Source organism: Cebidichthys violaceus, unplaced genomic scaffold, assembly GCF_023349555.1.
Source record: "Cebidichthys violaceus isolate CVI_PGR_0920_01 unplaced genomic scaffold, fCebVio1.0.p SCAF_1, whole genome shotgun sequence".
NCBI classification, from domain to species: Eukaryota; Metazoa; Chordata; class Actinopteri; order Perciformes; family Stichaeidae; genus Cebidichthys; species Cebidichthys violaceus.
Genome location: NW_027176262.1, coordinates 11,382,390 through 11,402,380, shown reverse-complemented (window position 1 = coordinate 11,402,380; position 19,991 = coordinate 11,382,390). Strand labels below are relative to the sequence as shown.

The following is a 19,991-nucleotide window of genomic DNA, read 5'->3' as shown; positions in this document are numbered from 1 at the left end:
GCAAGGGGCGGGAACTGGTTTAAAGTCTAAATGAAGTTTCTAGGTGAAGTTGTGAATGAGTATAAATGGACTGAAGTAGTGGAAAAGGTTAAAAAGGGGCACACAAGCAGCTGAAGCGAGCTCTCTAACTGTGACTTATTGTATGACACCCATGCTTTCAGAAGTCACCTATTCTGTGTGTTTGTGGACTTTGTAAATTTACCTTGTTATTCAAAACATTTTAAAAACAAACATCTCAGCTTGAACCTTACCGAACACCTTCAGCTTTGTGCGTCCCTCCCCAGTCCCTTCTGTAAGACCTTTGATGAGACAGATAAATTCAAGTTCGTCGGCCAGCTGCACGTTGCTGATCGTCAACACGATCTCCCCAGTGGCTCCGGTACCATTCACTCTGATCCGGTCTGTGAACGGTGTGCCTTTGTCTACAACCTGAATGGTGGCGTCCTGGTAGAAGATTTTCTGCTTCTCACCTGACCGTGCCACCTAAATATCAGAGTACAAACACATGAAATCTCACATGCACGGACACATCATCCTCTCTGTGTATGCGTGCGTCAGGATTGATGAAACTCACGTAGAACCACTGTATGATCATGCCGCCAACGCCTTCAGATGATGTGAACATGCAGGCGATTGAAGCTGTTTCTCCCCTGAACACCTCCACTCTGTCCTCCATGTTCACCTCCACATCAGCAGTCACTGAAAAAGAGAAAGACAATATATGTCTTTTCAAAATGTTTTGGTCGTTTATCACCATCAACCTCATGTTTGGCCTAAAACAAAGATAATGTGTGCAATTCATCTCCTTTCCTTTTCTCATTCTGAGTAGTTGGGCAGTTTCCTTTTTCAGTCAAAATCATGTCGGAGTGCATATTAGATATGTTCCTTATATTTCTTAAACAAAGATCTTTGGTGATTTAACAAAAATGCTTTTTCAAGCCACTGAGTGGGAAGGGTGATGCCCATGTTTGTGTGATATATAGCTAAGCAGGCAACTCAAGTTCCCGTGCAAATTTCCAAAATCCAGCGAGATTTCATGATTAAAAGAGTGCCAGTCAAAGCTGTAACGAAGGAATACAATGTAGAAAGGGTGATGTGACAGTCCCATTTGTGTGCGTTTCATTTACTTATTTGAGGAAGGTTACAGTAGAAACTAATACTTCTGATATCTTTAAACTGCTCTCTAGTTGACAAACTATGTAATGGAGGTATTGTTTCTAAATTATCTTAAACTTTTCTGTGCTTAAACTTCTTCTTATTTATCCACCAAAATAAATGCCAATACCAATATATCTGCGTTAGGCCACTATTGGCCTATACAGTATATCAGCCAATCAAAACATAAAGCCAATAAACCTTCATTGAACTGAACCTGAAATGGACGGATTGTGATGCGACTGAACCTCGAGGTTAATAGCTGTGACTGATGATTATCACCCTTGCAAGCACCAGTTTTACGGTGAAGATAGAAACCTTGGCATGCACACCCAGTTGACACAAACTCAAAAGGAGGCATGGAAGCAAAAAAAAAAAAAAAAGAGAGAGGAGAAAGTCATGGAGGGTCAAAGGGAAGACAGAGATGCTATGACAGGAATGAGAAGCCCACCCATGTCCACATTAATGTGCTGCATTCCACCAAGTCACCCTCTCACAGGAAGAAAGGCTCAATTTACAGGCAGCATAGTAGCCCCACTGTTCCTCCATGCTCTGTCTCTGATGAACGAGGTGGTTTTCCCCTTCGAGGGTCTCTAGCCATCCTACTAGTCTATAGGAGGGACCCCCAATTACACTTTACATCGCAGTGTGTCAGTAGACATACGAGATGCCAACGAGAGCTGTAGCCTGGAGGTAACGAGGCTGCCAGGTTTGATTTAGGCTTTCCTGACTGTCTGTTCATTGTGTTGCTGAATGTAGCTTTTCTCGTAGTTTATGTCAAGAGCTGCTCAGAATAAATGTAAATGTGGTTCATCTGTGTCCTGCATTGACCTTCTTTTACTCATTCATTTGAATCACAAGAAGCACAACAGACAATACACAATAAAACACACAGTACTCCATTTAGTCTCAAGTTTTTACATTGTATATCACTTTATAATAAATTTGAAAAATCCAGGACTATACTTTCTATGGTGTCTCATGGTTTTCCTCAGCAAATTGAGTTTGCTTAGTTTTCATGGAGACTTCAGACTTCAGTTGTCATCACGTGACCCAAGTATGGAGCTTGCTTAGTTATCATGTTCCAAACTTAATCTAAGCTAATCGACTGAACATGACTGTGAGATTTGGTAAACAGACAGGAAAAGCCAGTCAGTTAAAGCGAGACTTTGAAAGAAGAAAGAGCACTTTCTTCCTCTTACACATGAAACGTTGAATTTATAATTGGACACACTTGTTTTGACGCTATAGACTTACTGGGTTTGTCCAGTAGCTTGAGGTGGCTAATGTTAACAAACTTTAGGTGCATCTGGTTGTATAATGTACTTTAAGATCCTTTTCAGTGCTCCTGTTTCCCTATGTTTTAGCATTTACTATTGTTACATGATTATCAACTGTGGCCACAGTGGCCAGTAAGTTTTTACTTTTTGTCAAAATAATTTTTTTAAGTAAACTAAAAACAACTGGAGCATAGCGTTGTTGAAAAAGGTTAATTGTTTTACATTTCATTTCTTTAAAAAATTTGAGAATTTTTTCAGACAAAATAGGACGCTATCATACTGCATCTGAAGATACTTCATCTATGAAAAATGATTATATGCGTAGTCTTGCAGTTAAGTGCATTACCATAACACCAGGGATGCCTGCTGATGATCTTATTACCCAGCAGACACTGCTTCCCTCTTGGCATTTCATTCCATCATCATCTGCACGGATAACAAACATTTACAGCTTTCCCCACCCAAACTAAACTTGACTAATTCTTGATCTACATCAACAATAAGCATGCCTTCCCCTACTTTCCCGGCTAAACTTCCCTCTGTTTAATCTCAAACCCCCTTTTCTCTCCCACCTGCCTCTCCCTCTGCTGTGTGTTGCTGTTTACCACCAGCTAATGGAGCTGGAAGGATGCTTTCCTGTTAAAGAAATCCAATTAGTCTCTCCAACATAGACATTTCCTGGCCATTAGCGTTGGAAGGACAACGCTGACTCACTCGCAGCATCCCATCCCCCCTCTGAGGACCTACCTACAGTGAGAATTAGGATTCAGACGGGCAAATTCAGATTCTAATTTGTATCAGACCAAATGTTTCACAAACTCTTCCTTCATCCCGTCTGTCAGCTGGAGTCTGTTTGCTCACAGGAATCTCAATCAAATCTCATTAGTAACTTGATCAGCATTTATCTCCACAGTGCATCAATCAGAGCGGCTGGCACACCGAGGCCTCAAATCGATCTTCTCTGATGATGGGAGAGCAGATATTGGAGTCCATGCACATTTGATAACGGTTCTAAATCAGTATGGCAGAATAAAGCTGAACAACAGCTCTGACAGCAACACGCTGGGAAAGCAGGGCCTCTCTAGTTTTATGAGCTTCCTTTAGCAAACAATATTCTTATCCCTGAAGAGTGTGTGTTTGACCCTGAGACAACAATTTCATATGCTGAGTGTGTGATTTGCACAAGAGAGGGGAATGTGCTCTGTACACTATAGTAAATATCTGCTGCAGACCCTGAGGAGAGGACAGGAGACTGGCAAGTGTGGATTCACTACGATGATGCAAATTTCATATTATTACATGTGTATTATTACATGTGTATTACAAGTAAAATAGGACCTCAGGTTACTACTTGTTTCAAATTGCTCGCTTCAAATGATTTGTTTCAAATTACTTGTTTCGTCCGACCAACAGTCCACAACCCAAAGATGTTCGGACTGCCATCACATATATCCAAGAAAAGCAAAAAAATTGAGAACAATTAAGAGAAGGTCGGTATCACTATAGGCTGTTTGCTAACTAAGGAGCCAGAGGCAGTAAGTGATTAGCTTAAAGACTGGAGGCAGAGGGATTTCGCTAGCCTAAAAAGTCACTGCGCCCAGTCAAAGAGATGGTCCAGCACACAATTGGTCCCAAACTGTTCCTTACATTGTTTTTTGCAAATAAAAGCATTAAAAAACTTCAGTGAAGTTGTGGAAGCACATATATAATATACAGTCCATGTGATAATGTCATACAATGTCAAAAAGCGATTTTAAAAATGAAGAATGCATAATAAAGGATTCCCACACAGAAAGAGGAAAACAACACTGTCTATGTTCCCACAAATATGCAGAAAAACATAAAACATACCATGAACATGGCAGTTAAAAGGGATATTTAGCTTTGATTTATGAAGCTAATTGAGTCTGGGTCACACGCATATACACACACACATGCACATATTCTTCCATCTTAATTAGTATGTTAGTGCTGATCATCGAGCTTCAGAGAGCTCCAAGCTGCAGGTGATCCCTCTCCAGAAATAAACACCTTTGTTCAGCTGGTCCACCCCAAAAACACAGCTCATCCTAAAAAGAGGGTGGATTGTGTTCAAAGGCACTGCAAACTTAGGTGCACTTAAAGATAAGACAAAATAAGCCCGCTATAAAAGGAGAGCAGACCCAGAAAGGATAAGATGATCTCTAGGGGGAAGTCGTATCAAAGACATTGTTGTGTCTACAATGAAGTCAAAGCCTTTTGTCAGGATACACAATCAGTTTCTGTCTTTGGAGAGCGATGATAACAAAACTTCCTGCCAGACTCGGAGCTATAAAATCTCCTCATTTAGTCCTCTCAATACAAGAACAAGAAAACCTCCCATAAACAAAGAAAACTATTGTCAGGTGATCAGCAGACATCAGGATCATTTATTTTTAAACATTTATGACTATGTATTTTGAACAGACGCTCTGACACGTACAGTAGACAGATGAGATGAAGCGTGTGGTTGTTCAAAGGCTGGAATCTGTTTTGACTCTCTAACCATGAAGGGTTTAGTTGACAGGCTGCAGTCGACCTGCCCTCTCTCTTGTCTGCTCTGGCAGCTGGTCCAGACCACAGATGGTCATTTGTGAGGGAGAGGAGAGGACGTCCACCTTCAGCACATTAACTGGCATTCAAACCAGATTATCGTCCTGGACTCTTTTTGACATTAATCTAACTGGCTGGCAGATAAGTGGCGCAGGTGCAGAACATGGTCCCACAATTATTTATGGAAACTTACTTTTGAAAAGTTTATTTTTTTCCCCTCCCTTTTTACTTTGTTTACTTGACTCGTTTTCTCTTTATGTACACAAACAGCTGTATTTAAAATGCAACAAAGGCACTCAGGTTCCCCTTCTGAAGAGATTGTGTTTTCAGTTAGACGTTAATAAAAGTAATCAAGTTCTGTCTTTTCTTAACCTTAAAGGTTCTCTATACAATATTTAGAACATTGATATTATTGGTATGTCATTCTCCCTCTGTGTGTGTTGTTGCAGCTCTGTTGCCGCTGTTTGCAATGTTAGCACTGTTAGCTGTGATTCGCCATACAGATGCAATCCCTCTGCACTGAATATCGAATTTAGCCCCTTTTTCCAAGTGCTGCGAGTGCCTTAACATAACCATAAATAATAATCATGCTTTATTTGCTAAAAAAAGTACATATCAGTGTCAATTAACAGAGGTCCCTCATTGTATTACTAAAAAGTGTTCTCTAAATAGCGTTACATTCTTTCAAAACTTTCTATGATTAGTACAGAAATGTTATTTCTAAGAGACAGAGCTGCAAGACGGACGAAAGCTCAAAGCCAGACCAGCAGTCTCTAGACAGTGTGATGTTTGATACAGCACACAATGTGAAAATGCTCAACAAATGAGTGCAACAGGAAAAGTAATTAGATAATCAAAATGATTCATCCCCTTAGGAGTATGGAAATGTTGAGAAAATGTCATGGTAGTGACCTCAAGACATTTCATCCTCTGGGGACCAAGAATATACTGAATAAATATCATGACAATCTGTTGATTGGAGTAGATTTCTTCTTGGAAAATGTTGCCTGACGGTGGTGCTAAAGAAAAAGTAAAATGGTCACCAGAATAATCCTTAATATCCGTAGCAAAATTTCAGGTCAACCTGGCTACTAGCTGTTGAGATATCTTTTATGTGGATAGACAGACAGACATTAACTTCCTTAGGCACTGCTACCTGTGGGGAAAAAAAACAAACAAGCACTTCCTCAAATCTGACGAAAAATAAATCAGATCAAAGTAGCAGCAGAGACCGACAGGATGACTGCTGAGGTCAAGGGTAAGCAGATACACACACACACACACACACAACCTGAGATCTGTCAGCCTGGGAGTTGTGAGGTGGGACGAGCACATCAGATGTGCAACAGGATCTGGTAAACACACGCACACACACAAACACACACACACACACACACACACACACACACACACACACACACACACACACACACACACACACACACGCACACACACAAACACACACACACACACACACGATTCTGAGCTGTATCTAACTGACCTGAACTTGACTCGACTCGAGCACTAAACACATTATTACATGGGATTCAAATGTTTCAGAGCACATGACATACATTCTACCCAGCTACGTTTCATTCACTAGTTTCTAACCACTTAATTCAGAGATTCACAAGCAGCCTTTCTGCTCTCTCTAAAAGGAAATATCTAGTCCAGAACCCATTAATCTGAAAGAGAGAGCACGCAGTTTTATTTGCATTACAGACTCCTTATATAACCCGTTTGTTATAGAAACAAATTTTAAGGTATTGTATTAATATTTACATACCGAGGAATCCCCTGCTTAGACTCCATTTCATGTTTAATTTACTTGTGGCACGTCCCCAAAAGAAAAGGGTGAGGCTTCACTGAACTAAGACATGAAAGGACGAGTATGATTATTAAAAGGAAGTAATGATATCAGGACAGCAGAGCTTCCCCATGTGTGTGTGTGTGTGTGTGTGTGTGTGTGTGTGTGTGTGTGTGTGTGTGTGTGTGTGTGGACATGAACCTAGTTTTAATTGCTTGCCATCACCCACTAGCTTATCGTGTCAGGTGATAGCACTGCTGAGAAACAGTAGACAGCACAAAGGCAGAAAAAAAACATGTGGGAGCATAAGTATAATGACACTAAAATAACAAGGGTTGTATTACATTCAGTTACAATTCAATAATGTAATAATAACTTTGTGGCAGTTTGTACTGAAACAGAGCATGCATACCACAGTGTATATAACTTTAAACCAAATATTTCCCCTCAGATGTGCCGAAAATGAAGTGACAGCTCGGGGACATGTTTCCAGTCCTGTCACATCTAAGAATAACAATGGCCTATCAAGCTTGTTTGCTTACATGATACAGCAGAATTACAGTGCACTGACCCGACTGGCACCAAAAATAGCAACTCTGCTTCAGGACAGGGTGTGACAGAGAGAGGAAGCATGGGAAAACAGTGCCTCAGTCAGGCTTCCTTCTGTATGGAAGTAAATAGGTCTAAGGAGAATGAATAGAGTGAAGAGTTAACATGAGAAAACAGATAAAAGATGAGCAAGAGAGGATAGAGAAAGAAAAGACAGAGGTGGGAGAAAGCAAGCGATGTGTGAAGAAAGAGGGTGTTTGGTTCTCTGACATTTATCACACTAATCCCTCAGTGGCACACTTATAGTATCTTGCAGGGGGAAGGACATGTTCTCAAGCTGAAGTGAGAAGAGAAATATAGAGAGACAAACTAGTACTCCCTGACCTTCCACTCATTTCTCCTGACAGGCTGCAGAATGTGAATTATGTGCACGTCGTGTCATACAAAGGCACCTTTTACTTTATAGGTGACAATTTCACTCGGCAGCTCTCTTATGCTAAATATATTCATAACTGGTATTACAATCTGGTAAAAAAGAGGCATTATAATTCTGACTTGTAGTTTAGCATTTATGGCCTTGCAAACGTTGAATTGCTATCTTTTAAATATTAAACAGCTCTGTGTGCAAGATATGAAAATATATAATGCATGAAACATTTCAAAAATATGAAAGTGCTAAAGCAGCACAGCAATTTTCCCTTAATGTAAAGGTTTGAATATTTTAAGCATTATATACAGTATATGCTTCAGCTTATTGCAGTTATTGAGACACCACCAACTTCACACATTACAATCAGTTTACTCACAATTGGCATAACTACTCAGCCTGTAAGAACAGTTGTGAAATGTCTTTGGTGGCAACTGGAGAGCAAATGACACTGATGATGTCGTCAGGGTTATTTTATGGAAACCCTGGGTTACAAACTGTTGAGGGGCATTGCAAATATGGTCTAACAAAAGATACTATTGTGTTGCATCATGGGATTTAGAGGATCCAGCGATTTTGAAGCTTTGCGTTTTACCAAATCCAATCTGACCATAACTTTTGATGCTTTTTTATGATTTAATCTGTCTCCTGCAAGTCCCTAAACTTCATGGTGGTTCAATACTGGCAAGCCCCTTTATCTGAATCTGGAAGCAGATATTCTGAATACTATGTATGTGATATTGCCATTAAGTATAGGAAATGGGTTTTTTTTTCAAAATTCAAGCTAGTTAAGGGAAAATATATGAATGCATTCAAGTTACTCCAGTCAATGATGATCTGGTCTTGACAAGCAAATACAGCAGATCATGTCTCCTGGAGGACTAAGATTCTTCATAGACATATTTGAGGGATGGGTAGACGCAGCCAAATTCTTATCCACCCTGCACAGACCCATTGCCAGAACAGAAGCCCCACTTAGTTTGGTTTAACTCGGCTAAATGGTGTAAAGGAATGTTATGAGAAACTCTTAAAAACGTATACACTAAAGGCCTTGTCGCATGTTCATCAATCAAATTAGTCCTGTGACGCACCCCAAGGCATTTTAACACGCACACCACACACAGGGCTCTTGGCCTTAATCAGGCACTCAGAGCGAAAAGGACTCTCAGTGACTCATGAATACAGCTCCTGGCACAGCAGACACATTTATCCATAAACTCAACATGCAGCAAAGTTTATAATGCCATGAATGAGCCACTCGAATAAAAGACCTACATTTTTCTGCACTAGAGACTAATAAAGTAATAAATATGCATGATATTGTGCAGCTAACTATCCTCTCTGATCCACAGTGCACAATGACATCATTAGGGATCTTTCCAACCCCTCCCACATCAGGCTCTTTTACCAAAGTGCATTTCACTCTTTCTTCCTAAATATGCATGCTTATTTAGCCTGTTTGCTTGCACTAGCATTCACCAGTTACCAAGGCTTTCTTTTATTAATGAGGAGTCTGACCTTACTAACGATGCATCAAGAGGAGACGTTTCTAAAACTAGTCTTGTTGCTGAGACCTTGGGCTGGGTGGATGGCTCTATTCCTGCTATGCTTGGCTGCACACAGTAACTCCCCCGAAGTATAGAGGACCGGCCAACAGCTCCAAATAGAAATAGCTGCTAGAAACTAGACTCTGAGGAATTACAGGAGTTTCAGGTGTGAAAGCATCAAGATAGGATGAGTGCAGATTGGTAAACCAGATGTAGCTGATCAATGTCGAATTACATGTTTAATATCTAATGTTCAAGGTAAATGAACCTGAGCATCTACAACTTTCATGGATATTGTTAGTGCTGAAATGATAAGTAAATTGATTGATTAGTCTAAAACGATTGATGGAAAATAAAGAACAATTTAGATAAACATTTCAAGTCCATTTTTATACAAAATGGCGAAAAAACTGTTTTTACTTTCAAAATTAAGGTATCAAAGAAAAACTGAAAGTTTCATAATACAAAAAAATCATTGGATGCGACCCCCAAAACGTTGTACACAGTTGGAAGTGTAGACTGCTCCTCTGCATGAGGCCTGTTGGAGTCCAGGTGATAGCTTTAATAGCTGTGTGCAGGGACAATGAGATGGACAGTGGCAGCTGCAGCAACCAAACTGCACATTCCCACGATGCCTGCGAGAAAACAAGGTCAACTTGTCATAGTGACCTACAAGACACTTTCCCTAACACACACACACACTCACTGATCCCCAGGGTGCTGGAGCCGAATGCTGGCAGTATCCACTCAACATGCCATCAGAATTAACGATTACCAAAAGGCGGAGGAGACGAAGGCTACAAAGAATGTAAATACAGAGGAGAGGATCAGAGTGGACCACACAACAGGGAAGATAGGGAGGGAGTCACATCGCTCTCTGATTTCTCCTGGTGATCTGACGCTATATTCCATTTCAACAGACCACCTGTTGTACAGATCAAACCTGGCTCGGTTCTCCGCATGCCAGACTCCAGTCCATCTTTCAGGGGGCTCTGCTGAATCACAACTGTTACAACAGCATAGTTTAGTTTTGGATGGGTGACTTATAAGGTCATTTTGTATTTCCAGTCCCTGTTACTCTGAAAAATCCACAGAACACATAGTCCCTCTGAAATATCGTCAGTAACGCCAATGAAAACTGTTCCCAAATAAAATGTCATCCGCCTCCATTGTATTGGCATGGCGGATCCATTTTAAGGGACAAATCTCTTAGAAATAAATAAAGTCAAAACAGGCTGCCTGGGTAGGATAAGTGAGAGAACTAGTATTTTCAATGTTTTTCATCCATCTCTAGATAGTAGTCGCAGACCACAGCCGTGAAGATCCAACCGCAGGCCTTCATCTGCGAGGAGCAGCACAGGTTCACTGACCTGAGGCCGATCCCTCTTTGGTTAGCAACTCTTTGGTCTTCCCTCACCACTTACACTCCAAAGAGAGTTCACTCTGTTCCCCAGCCTTTGATATCTATTTGGCAACAAAACCTACTCTTCTTAAGTATTTTGATATGGCCCCCCCCCCCCCCCCCCCCCCCGGTGCGGTCATCTTCCCATGTCCAAAGCCACGACTCCCATAATATTAAAAAAAACATTGTTAAATTGCTCTCACAATCTCACAAATCTATGCCTACTTGCATTTCTATTCCTGTGTGTGTTTGAGTGAACCTCAGTGGGCCATTTCCTCCTGCCTGCTCCCATAGTGGTACAAACACCCCCTCCATCCTCTTTCCCACGTCCCAGATGACAAAATGGTCTCCATATCAGCTCCTCTGTGAGCAGGCAGAAGTAAAATAACACAAGCTGCTTTGGAAGTATGGGAAAGGCCAACGGGGACGTTATTTTTTATTTTTTTTACAATGCTGCTTGTAATGGTACAGAAACTCAGAGAGAGAGAGAACGAGAGAGATTGAGAGAGAGTGAGAGAGAGAGAGTGAGAGTGAGAGAAAGGTCCCATGACATGGCTTCACAAGTATGAGATGTACGTTGCTTGCTGCTGGCATATTATGGCTAAAGATAGATCGCAGATAAACACACACACACACACACTGAAAGCATTTTACCCATTGACTCACGGGATAAAGTACTCAGCCGCAGCTCTTTCCTTTTTTGGTGGACACTGCAAGTGGTAATAATGAATCGCAAAATGTTGTACTGCTCTTTCATGACAAGACATATATTTGCTACCTTTGTGTTTAAGTACAGGTGGGAGTTAGTGAATATGTGTGTTTGTTTGATACAGAAGTACCACAATCGTATATCATATGCAAACTTGTTGAAAAGTTATATTTATTCAGAAGGTCATTTTAAACAGTAGTTTGTGAATATATATATATATATATATATATATATATATATATATATATATATATATATACGTATATATATATATATATACGTATATATGCGTATATATATATATATATATATATACGTATATATATATATATATACGTATATATACGTATATATATATATATATATATATATATATATATACGTATATATACGTATATATATACGTATATATATATATATATATATACGTATATATATATATATATATATATATATATATATACGTATATATATATACAACTTGCAAGAATTTGTTTAGCGTGACAACTTAAGACGGTCGTATGATTACAGAGTTGGTCGAGGGAGACTTAAAGTAAGTTACATTGACAATATAACCCATTACATTAATAAAGTATTGATACCATTTCATGGAACTTGTAAAGACTTCATTACATAATCCTCTAAAACCGTAACATATGTTTGGATGTGTACATCCTCTACAGTGTAAAAAACAGTGGGATAAGACTCTACACACTACCATATCCTCCTTCGCTGATATCCTATTGTTTTTTACTTAAATAAATGAATTAATTAATTATCCCTCACTGTGTTGTGTGCAGCCACAACATCCTGTTTTAATAGGTAATGCATCACATCGTGGCGGTAAAGGTGTCATTTAAAGCTGCTTTAGATACTGTCCGCACAAGTTCAAATCCCCAGTATAATGGAAGAGGATTCACAGGTAAGAATGTTTTTAATTGCATTAATATTCTTGTAAAAAGTTAAAAGTAAAAACGTTAAACTGTATCAGTGTTGATGTGACATCATCTCTTGCTCACATGCTTTACTTGCTAAAAGTAATAAAATATAAAAATAATAAAATATCTCACATCTGAGGTCCCGGGTGTGTGCAGCATGATGAAGCAAGCTATGCAGCGATGAAAACAATGGCCCCTTTTGACTGCATCAGCTGTTTCTACTTGGAGAAGGCCGATTAAAATAAAATAACTGAAACCAAATCAAATCAAATCATACCAGATCACTTTACTGAATGTCTGGTGTGACCAAGATAGAAAAAGATATTTTTGTAATCACCGTTTCATCAGAAAAGAAAGAACAAGATGCACAAAAATAATTAACAGGAAAAATAAAACTGATGTATAAGTAAAGCTTTGAGATATACTCCTATATGGCAGAAAACACTTTAAATTCGGACGGATTAATAATCCTTTAGATATACAATAGAGTCAGAGAGGAAAACAAACCATAAAAGTTAACTACTAACAGCGACCTAGTGTAACTAAACACTGTACAGCCACAGCAAACACATCCGTCTGCTCTGTGGAGTCAGCGGCACGGTGTCATGGCTGAGGCCTGACAGGTTGCATTAGGTTTAAAAGGATCCTAATGTGCATTAGATCAGCCTGGAGCATTATTTCAGGAAAACAACATCCATTATTAAGCAGGGTGTTGAACCATCAGAGAATAGACAGAGATCCTGACAGGCCTCTAGTCTCCACTTGTGCCTGTGAAGCTCCCAGAGGACAACTTCAGATCCAAGGATCAGCTCAAGCTTTGTGGAGTTCTCTTTCTAGCATCTACCTACAGTAGCACTAAGAACTCAACACAATGCAACTTAAGAAAATGCATGCATATAGACAAACACATGAGACCTACCAGACCAGTTACAGACTTAATCATTCTACCTCAACTGAACCTCTAGCCACTGATGGGAGAGAGACGATGGGTTTATTAGTAACATAACTTTCCAGTAAGTAGCCATGGTGGTAAATGAGCATTGCTGGAGACTCTTCTCTATCACACGACAAAGCTAAAGAGACCAGAGGGCAATGGGAGAGGAGTTTCTCTCACATTGGCAATACTTAGCAGAGGGACAGAGAAGAGTCTATGTGTGTTTGACCTCAGAGCAGAGACGAAAAGGGAAAAAGCACATAAATCACTGTCAGAATGGAACAAGAGACCAGAAATCAACCTGCAGCAGCCAGTGATGGAGTAGATGTTTATGGATTATGCATTCATCTGCCACACCACTGTTCCTAATTAATGGCCTTTATTCACAGCAACAAACTAGCATTTCATAGGACTTCCACATTACATAATAATTCTTAGAATATTATCTAACATCAGCTCAAATCTCTATGTAGTGTTTTGAACACCAAAGTAAAAGAAAAAGAAAATGCCTGTGAGCTGAGAAGGTTTGAAGTTAATCCCTCTGCTCTGGTTTTGAATCAACCTTCAGTTTCACACCACAAATTTAAAGCACATGCTTGGTTTTTCTTTCTCAATGCTATAAACGGTTCTCATGAACACAGCTGACCGTATATCATGTTGGAAAAAATCAATCACACAGCAAGGTTTTCACTAGTTAACTCCATGTGCTCAGCATGCCAATGTCTGGAAACCACATCTTAAACATCTACGTTTGGAAGAAAATCTTCGAAGCCATTTCTGTTTACCATCTTATCAGTATCAGATACCAGGTACTGCTGGCTTTGTTTGAAAATCATATTCTGTATTCTGCTGCATTAATGTCTGATTAATGCTTTCCAGGATGACATATATGCTTGCTGGATATCCTGCAGCTCTCTGGAAGCTTCTCTCCTGACAAAATTGTATACGATTAAAATCTGAAGAAGACAGACTTCTTAGTCACTTTTAAAGTATGTTAGTGGCCTGAGACCTTGTCACATGAGTTTCTGCGACGAAAACGAACACTAGCACTCACATAAAGGGTTTAATTATTTACTATGGGAAAAAAAACATTACAGTTAAGAAGCCATCATCAGCCTCCATATGTTCCGTCTCTCTTGATTAACTTATGTCTACATGGTTTTGTGCCTTTTTCTATCCAAAAAATTAAAGGCCAAAATCTTTTAAAAAAATGACAGACCATCCAAAGTGAATATTTTTGAAGAGTTTATAGTTAATCTTCCTTTGCCATGTGTTGGTATTTGTTTGCGTTTGCATGTCTGTCTGTGCGGTTACTTAATACATCATCTGATCCTAATTGAATTTGGCTCATATAATCTCACCATATTTTATGCCTAAAATAGTGTGGAGCAAACCACGTCAGCTCATACTCATCTACGAAAACAGATCTGGAGAGGAGGTAAACAGCAGAGACACTGTACAACCAAGATTTTTACATTAAAAGGCATTAGAGCAGCTGTTTTCAGAACAATGCATGTACAACTTCAAACAATTTCCTTTTCAGGTTTCAGGTTATCAACAGTGGACTATTCAACTTTATTAAACCTCAGAAACTAACAGCAGTGTGGTAATTGTTTTTTATGTGATATATTTGTGGTTTTGATGGATTTAAGTTACTCAATTTTACATCAATCAATTTGTTTTCCTTACTAATTAAGCAAAGTGGTATTGGAGTTTGCAATGTCAATGAAGTTAATGACATTTTGCCCGGATGACATTCATAATACACATGTGGCCCATATGTCACACATCCCTTATCCCATCTGACAGTGTGAATGGTGTGGATTTCTACATTTTGGTAAAACTCCACACCCCTGCAACGCTTAAGACTGATCACTATTTCTTAAGGCCAAACCACCACGTAGAAACCATCGTTTTGACATCGGAGTCACTGTGACTGACAAAAAGGAACAGCTGGCTCGTCTGGGGGCCACAAAACAACTGTTGAAACAAAGTGAGGAAAAAAAGGAATTTTGGAGGGAAAAAAATGCCTGAACTCAACCTACAAGTTTAGATAGGCCTGTAGTGAATACATAGAGGTACATAACATTTTACCACTGCAAAAACATAACTCTAAATAAAAATATATAGATTTATTTATTTAAAATCAACTGAATTCTGTGTTGAATCTTCTGATTATATTCTTGTAACAAAAACGGGCCGAGGTGAAAATGAAGGCAGGAAGTTTTTATGACAAAAAGCTGCTCAGTGTTTGTTTGTAAAGCTGCATGCCTCCTGTGGGCGCTCCCATTAACACCAGTAACATGGCAGCTGTCTGGACCCTCAATTAACAACATATTACTCCATGAGCTTAATGACCGATGGAAAAGAGTAGAATAGAACATTCACAGCCCTTCCTCTGTGATCAAAACTGCAACTTCATTTTCTTGCAACAATTCTTGGACAAACAGCTGATCTGTCCATTTTCAGATGCTATTAAAACCCAAACTACAATTATTACTTTTGTGTATCACAGTGAGCCAGACCGACATACCAAAAATCCAAACAACATACTTCTTAGAAAGAAAAACACAAAGGTTCAAGCATATTTTCCTAAACGTTGCACTGCTATAAGAGACTATTTTAATAAGTAATTAAAAAGGTGTAAATCAATGTATTTCCTTTTAAAATATGTTTTCAGCCCTTGACCTAACACTAGCACCCATGTTCCCTGCACCTCTCCACCACATCTTACATAATCACAGGAGTCTTCTCAGTGACCTCCTTAGTAATGTTGATGTTTTTGGCTAATGAGAGTTTTCTCAATTTTTTCTAAAGAAGAAGAACCTGCTGGAGGTTTAGAGTTTATTTCAGGACTGATACAACATTGTAGAGTTCGGATTGGTTTGTTGTTTCAACCGTGACCCAAGTTTAACTAGCAAGCCATCCCGCAGAGTAGACTCATTTGTTATTGTTGCCGTAACCTCGCTGCACTCAAGTGCACAGAAGTCTAGCAGATAATCTGGAAGAATAAAAGAACTATTCATATTAAATTTACAACAGGACAAGAAGTGATAATAAAATGATAAGCACTTCTTGTCCAATGCAATGATGGTAGCTCCATCCATATCTGCTCTCCACTTCATATTCATGTGTAGCATCAAAAGGGTTGAGCCACTAGCGCAGTTTGGGGTTTAGTGCCTTGCTCAAAAAGGAACCTGACAGTTTGATAGGGTTGGCATATGAGCTTTCTTCCCCTTGCCTGCTTCATCAAACCAACTCTCCGTGTCCTTTAAAGGACTTCCAAATAGGAAGGGGGGGGGGGGAGGCATCACATGAACAGTCCTGTAACACTTGTCTAGTGAATTGTGCTCTGAATACAATACTTGAGAGAGAGAAGGCCTACATCCTGCTTTCCTTCAGAGTTTACAAGGTTCCCACCTGCAAAACACTGAACTGAGCAACCGTAGATGCAACAAAACCTCCTTCATGCTGTTTGTATTTTCATTCGTTTTGACTCAAGTGGCTTTAAAAGCGCCACATTGACCTCGTAACTTCTCACACGGCAGTTAAAAAAAAAAAAAGGTCTAAGGTCACTAAAATAAATTACTGGAGAGGTTTATTTTGGTGAATTTTACAATTTTCCTGCTTTCTTTGAGTTGGACAAAAAAAGACTATTAATATGATTTATGTCCCCGTTTGCCAAAGGCTTAATGGTGAGCTTGTCCCCTTTTGGCTCAATTTCTGGTTGTTTAAGGGATCAGGTAGCAGGTCCTGATACAGCCAACACCTTTCTCAGTGCTGAGGCTTTTAAACTTAGTGCTCATTAGTCTGGTCTTAACTGTTTTCTAAAGGACTCACAAAATCCTACGAATTACAACAGTTTGGAAAACCTTTTTTTAGATCTGCCATGTATAAACAGGACATAAATAGATAGAGCAAGACATTTGATCAAATTTAATTTATTCATTATTAATGAAATCAGTGACTTTATAAACATTTATAGCAGGGCCACAGAGAATTCTTCTCCAAATGGGCATAGGTTGTACCTGATACAGATAACCTACTACCTCAATTTGTGTGGTTTGAAAGACTGTTTGCCACATTTAGTATTTTTGGTACGATGACTGATTTGACTTTGTGCCAAAATGTTTTAAGTACAATGCATGTACAGTATCCTCAATTGATATTCTGTAGGTTAGTTATGGTGTTTACTATGTGTTACAATACCTATCATACTAAACCCTGAAAACCCTTTCAACACTTTTCTCACCTCTTATTCACAGTTTGTGGGCAGCTGAATTTGAGCTACTCTGGTCTGAAACTGAGGAGGTGTTATGTTTATAAGCTCAATAAATAAATTCTTTATGGGTTAAAATGAATAGACAGTCAGGTTCTACAGTTTGTCACCAACAGTGAAACTGTAACCCTGCTTTACACAAAAATAACCCATGATGACAACAGATCATTAAGTAGTGAGCTGACCTATGCAAGTGTGTGTGTGTGTGTGTGTGTGTGTGTGTGTGTGTGTGTGTGTGTGTGTGTGTGTGTGTGTGTGTGTGTGTGTGTGTGTGTGTGTGTGTGTGTGTACCAGGTGTACGCAGCTGTTCGTCTGATCAAGGAACTTCAAAGGCCGTTAGGGCAGCAGTAAGTGGTAACAGTCAGATGCTGTGCTCGCTAAAGGTGATTTCTAAACTGTCTGATATGAACCGATTTAGCCTGCAGTCAATTCAAGAGCAATACATTAGAGTACACTGTACAATGTGTGTTGAGGCCCCTCCAATATGACTTACAGATGAAATGCCTCATTGCACATCTGCAGACAAGGCAGATATTGTGGTAAGGCATCACTGGTGATGCATTTCCTATAAAACCAAACTGTGTTGCAAGATGCTTTAAACTGGACGAATCAGAAAAATCTTTATTTCTGAAAGCAGTTTTCAATTGAAAAATCACTTTTATCACAGAGGTTTGTAATGAAAGTCAACATGTTTAAAACAAAAAAAAAAATGTCTTTGGGACAAAGGCATATTTTCCCCTGTTCTGATAACAGACGACTGAACAAGGCAGAATATGAACTTCCTTCCTTCCTTCTACACAGTAAACAAGTGTTAAAACCACACACTTTGGCAACAAAAAAGTGTTGATATTAAGATATCATTCAACAAGGCTTGGCTGCAGATTGTTTCTTTGCTTCTGCTACGTTATACAAACAATCATTTGCTGCTACTCTGTGAACGCACACAAAATGGCCCTGATGACAACAGCACCATGTCCTGGGAGCTTTCTCCACCAGGAACAGCCCCCCACCCTCTCCATCACTTGTTTGCTATATTGACCCAGGTAATGGTGATAATGGATGTTATTCTCATCAAAAGGAAGATCAAACAGTAAAAGGAAACCCTGTGCTCCTACAATTTATGCTCCCAAGTGCAAAGCCTCAACCCATTATAAGGTTCAGCAGGGAGACGCCATGAAAATGCTGTTTTATATTTTAAAAAAACGCCTGAAAACAAATGCAGCTTTTCTTCTGCTTTCATGGTTATTATGTGTGACCGAGTGTGACACAGTAATGTTAGTTAGACAGCAGCACCTATTAGCCACTAGCTGTACCCGACTAAATAACAAGGGAAGATGCAAACGATTGTTTATGAATTCTAATTTTGAGATTGTACAAGATCATGCTTTTTCTTCATTCAAACATTAGGCTCCTTTTACATACTCACAGTGTTGTATTGACTTGTATTACTGTAACCTTTTAATGCTAAAACAGAGACAGATGGCAACACCATCTTTGTTTGGTTTGACAGGGTTTTGATAATAGGTCCATTATCCTTAAAAAAAGAAAAACGTACTTCCTGCAAGATTCCTTTAAACAGTAAAAAACAGACAAAGATACTAAAACTCTCTAGTCTTTGTACTGTTTCCTTTCCAGGTTTCACTGGGGATCTGGATTATGTTTCACTAATCCTAACAACTGCAAATTCACCAAAACAATTTTAGACATCTCCAGATTGATGTTGCACCGTCACGGCCCAGATCAAAAACAGCGATGGACTGCTCCTTTTCTGTGCGGCGTCCTGGGAAGTCTGTTGCATGGGAACACATAAACAGAGCTCCTTGAACCGCTCAAGGCTGTATTTCAGGACAAAGATAAGACACCACATGCCTGTGACGAACTTTCTCCACACACAAGGACCAGGCTTGGGGGCATAGTGATGAGGTTATGATTTGTTCAGTTGGTTACTAAGACGCATTGAATAATATGTGATACTTATGTCACAAATTCATGAATGTATCTTGCAACAGTATTTTTTAATTACTTTTCATTTAAAGAAATTTAGGCATAGACCTAGTAGGAACAAAATATGTATATGGTCATAATTCAAAGAAGGACCTCCAAACTCCATTGTCTGCTCATTTATGCACATAAATGAACAGTCCTCTGTGGATATGGGCTGGAAGAGAGGCCTGAATTTAAGGACTTCCATTTCAAACCCGCTCTGCTCTGCTGATCCTTTGCCAGATTACTGGGCCTCGATTTTCTGTGCTGCGGTCGAAACACAACAAGGGAATTTATTGTCCGTGACCAGATCACTTCTTTTTTTGAGCACATGAAAACAAAGCACAGCGCCTCAGCCGCAGCACAAATTGATGACCTTTAAATGAGCGAGGTCTAATGTGGCTGCTCTT

At 39.4% G+C, this 19,991-nt stretch overlaps 1 protein-coding gene across 3 annotated transcripts in view; it reads right to left on the bottom strand.

Annotated features, from left to right (window-relative positions):
* Positions 1-19,991, bottom strand: part of mcamb (melanoma cell adhesion molecule b) — a 31,280-nt gene that overhangs the window by 8,959 nt on the left and 2,330 nt on the right. For all 3 annotated transcript variants that reach the window (XM_068710654.1, XM_068710653.1, XM_068710661.1), the window contains exons 2-3: positions 575-699; positions 252-483 (exon numbers count right to left, since the gene is read on the bottom strand). In XM_068710654.1, coding sequence (XP_068566755.1) covers positions 252-483; positions 575-699 — 357 coding nt within the window. The remainder of the gene's footprint in view (positions 1-251; positions 484-574; positions 700-19,991) is intronic.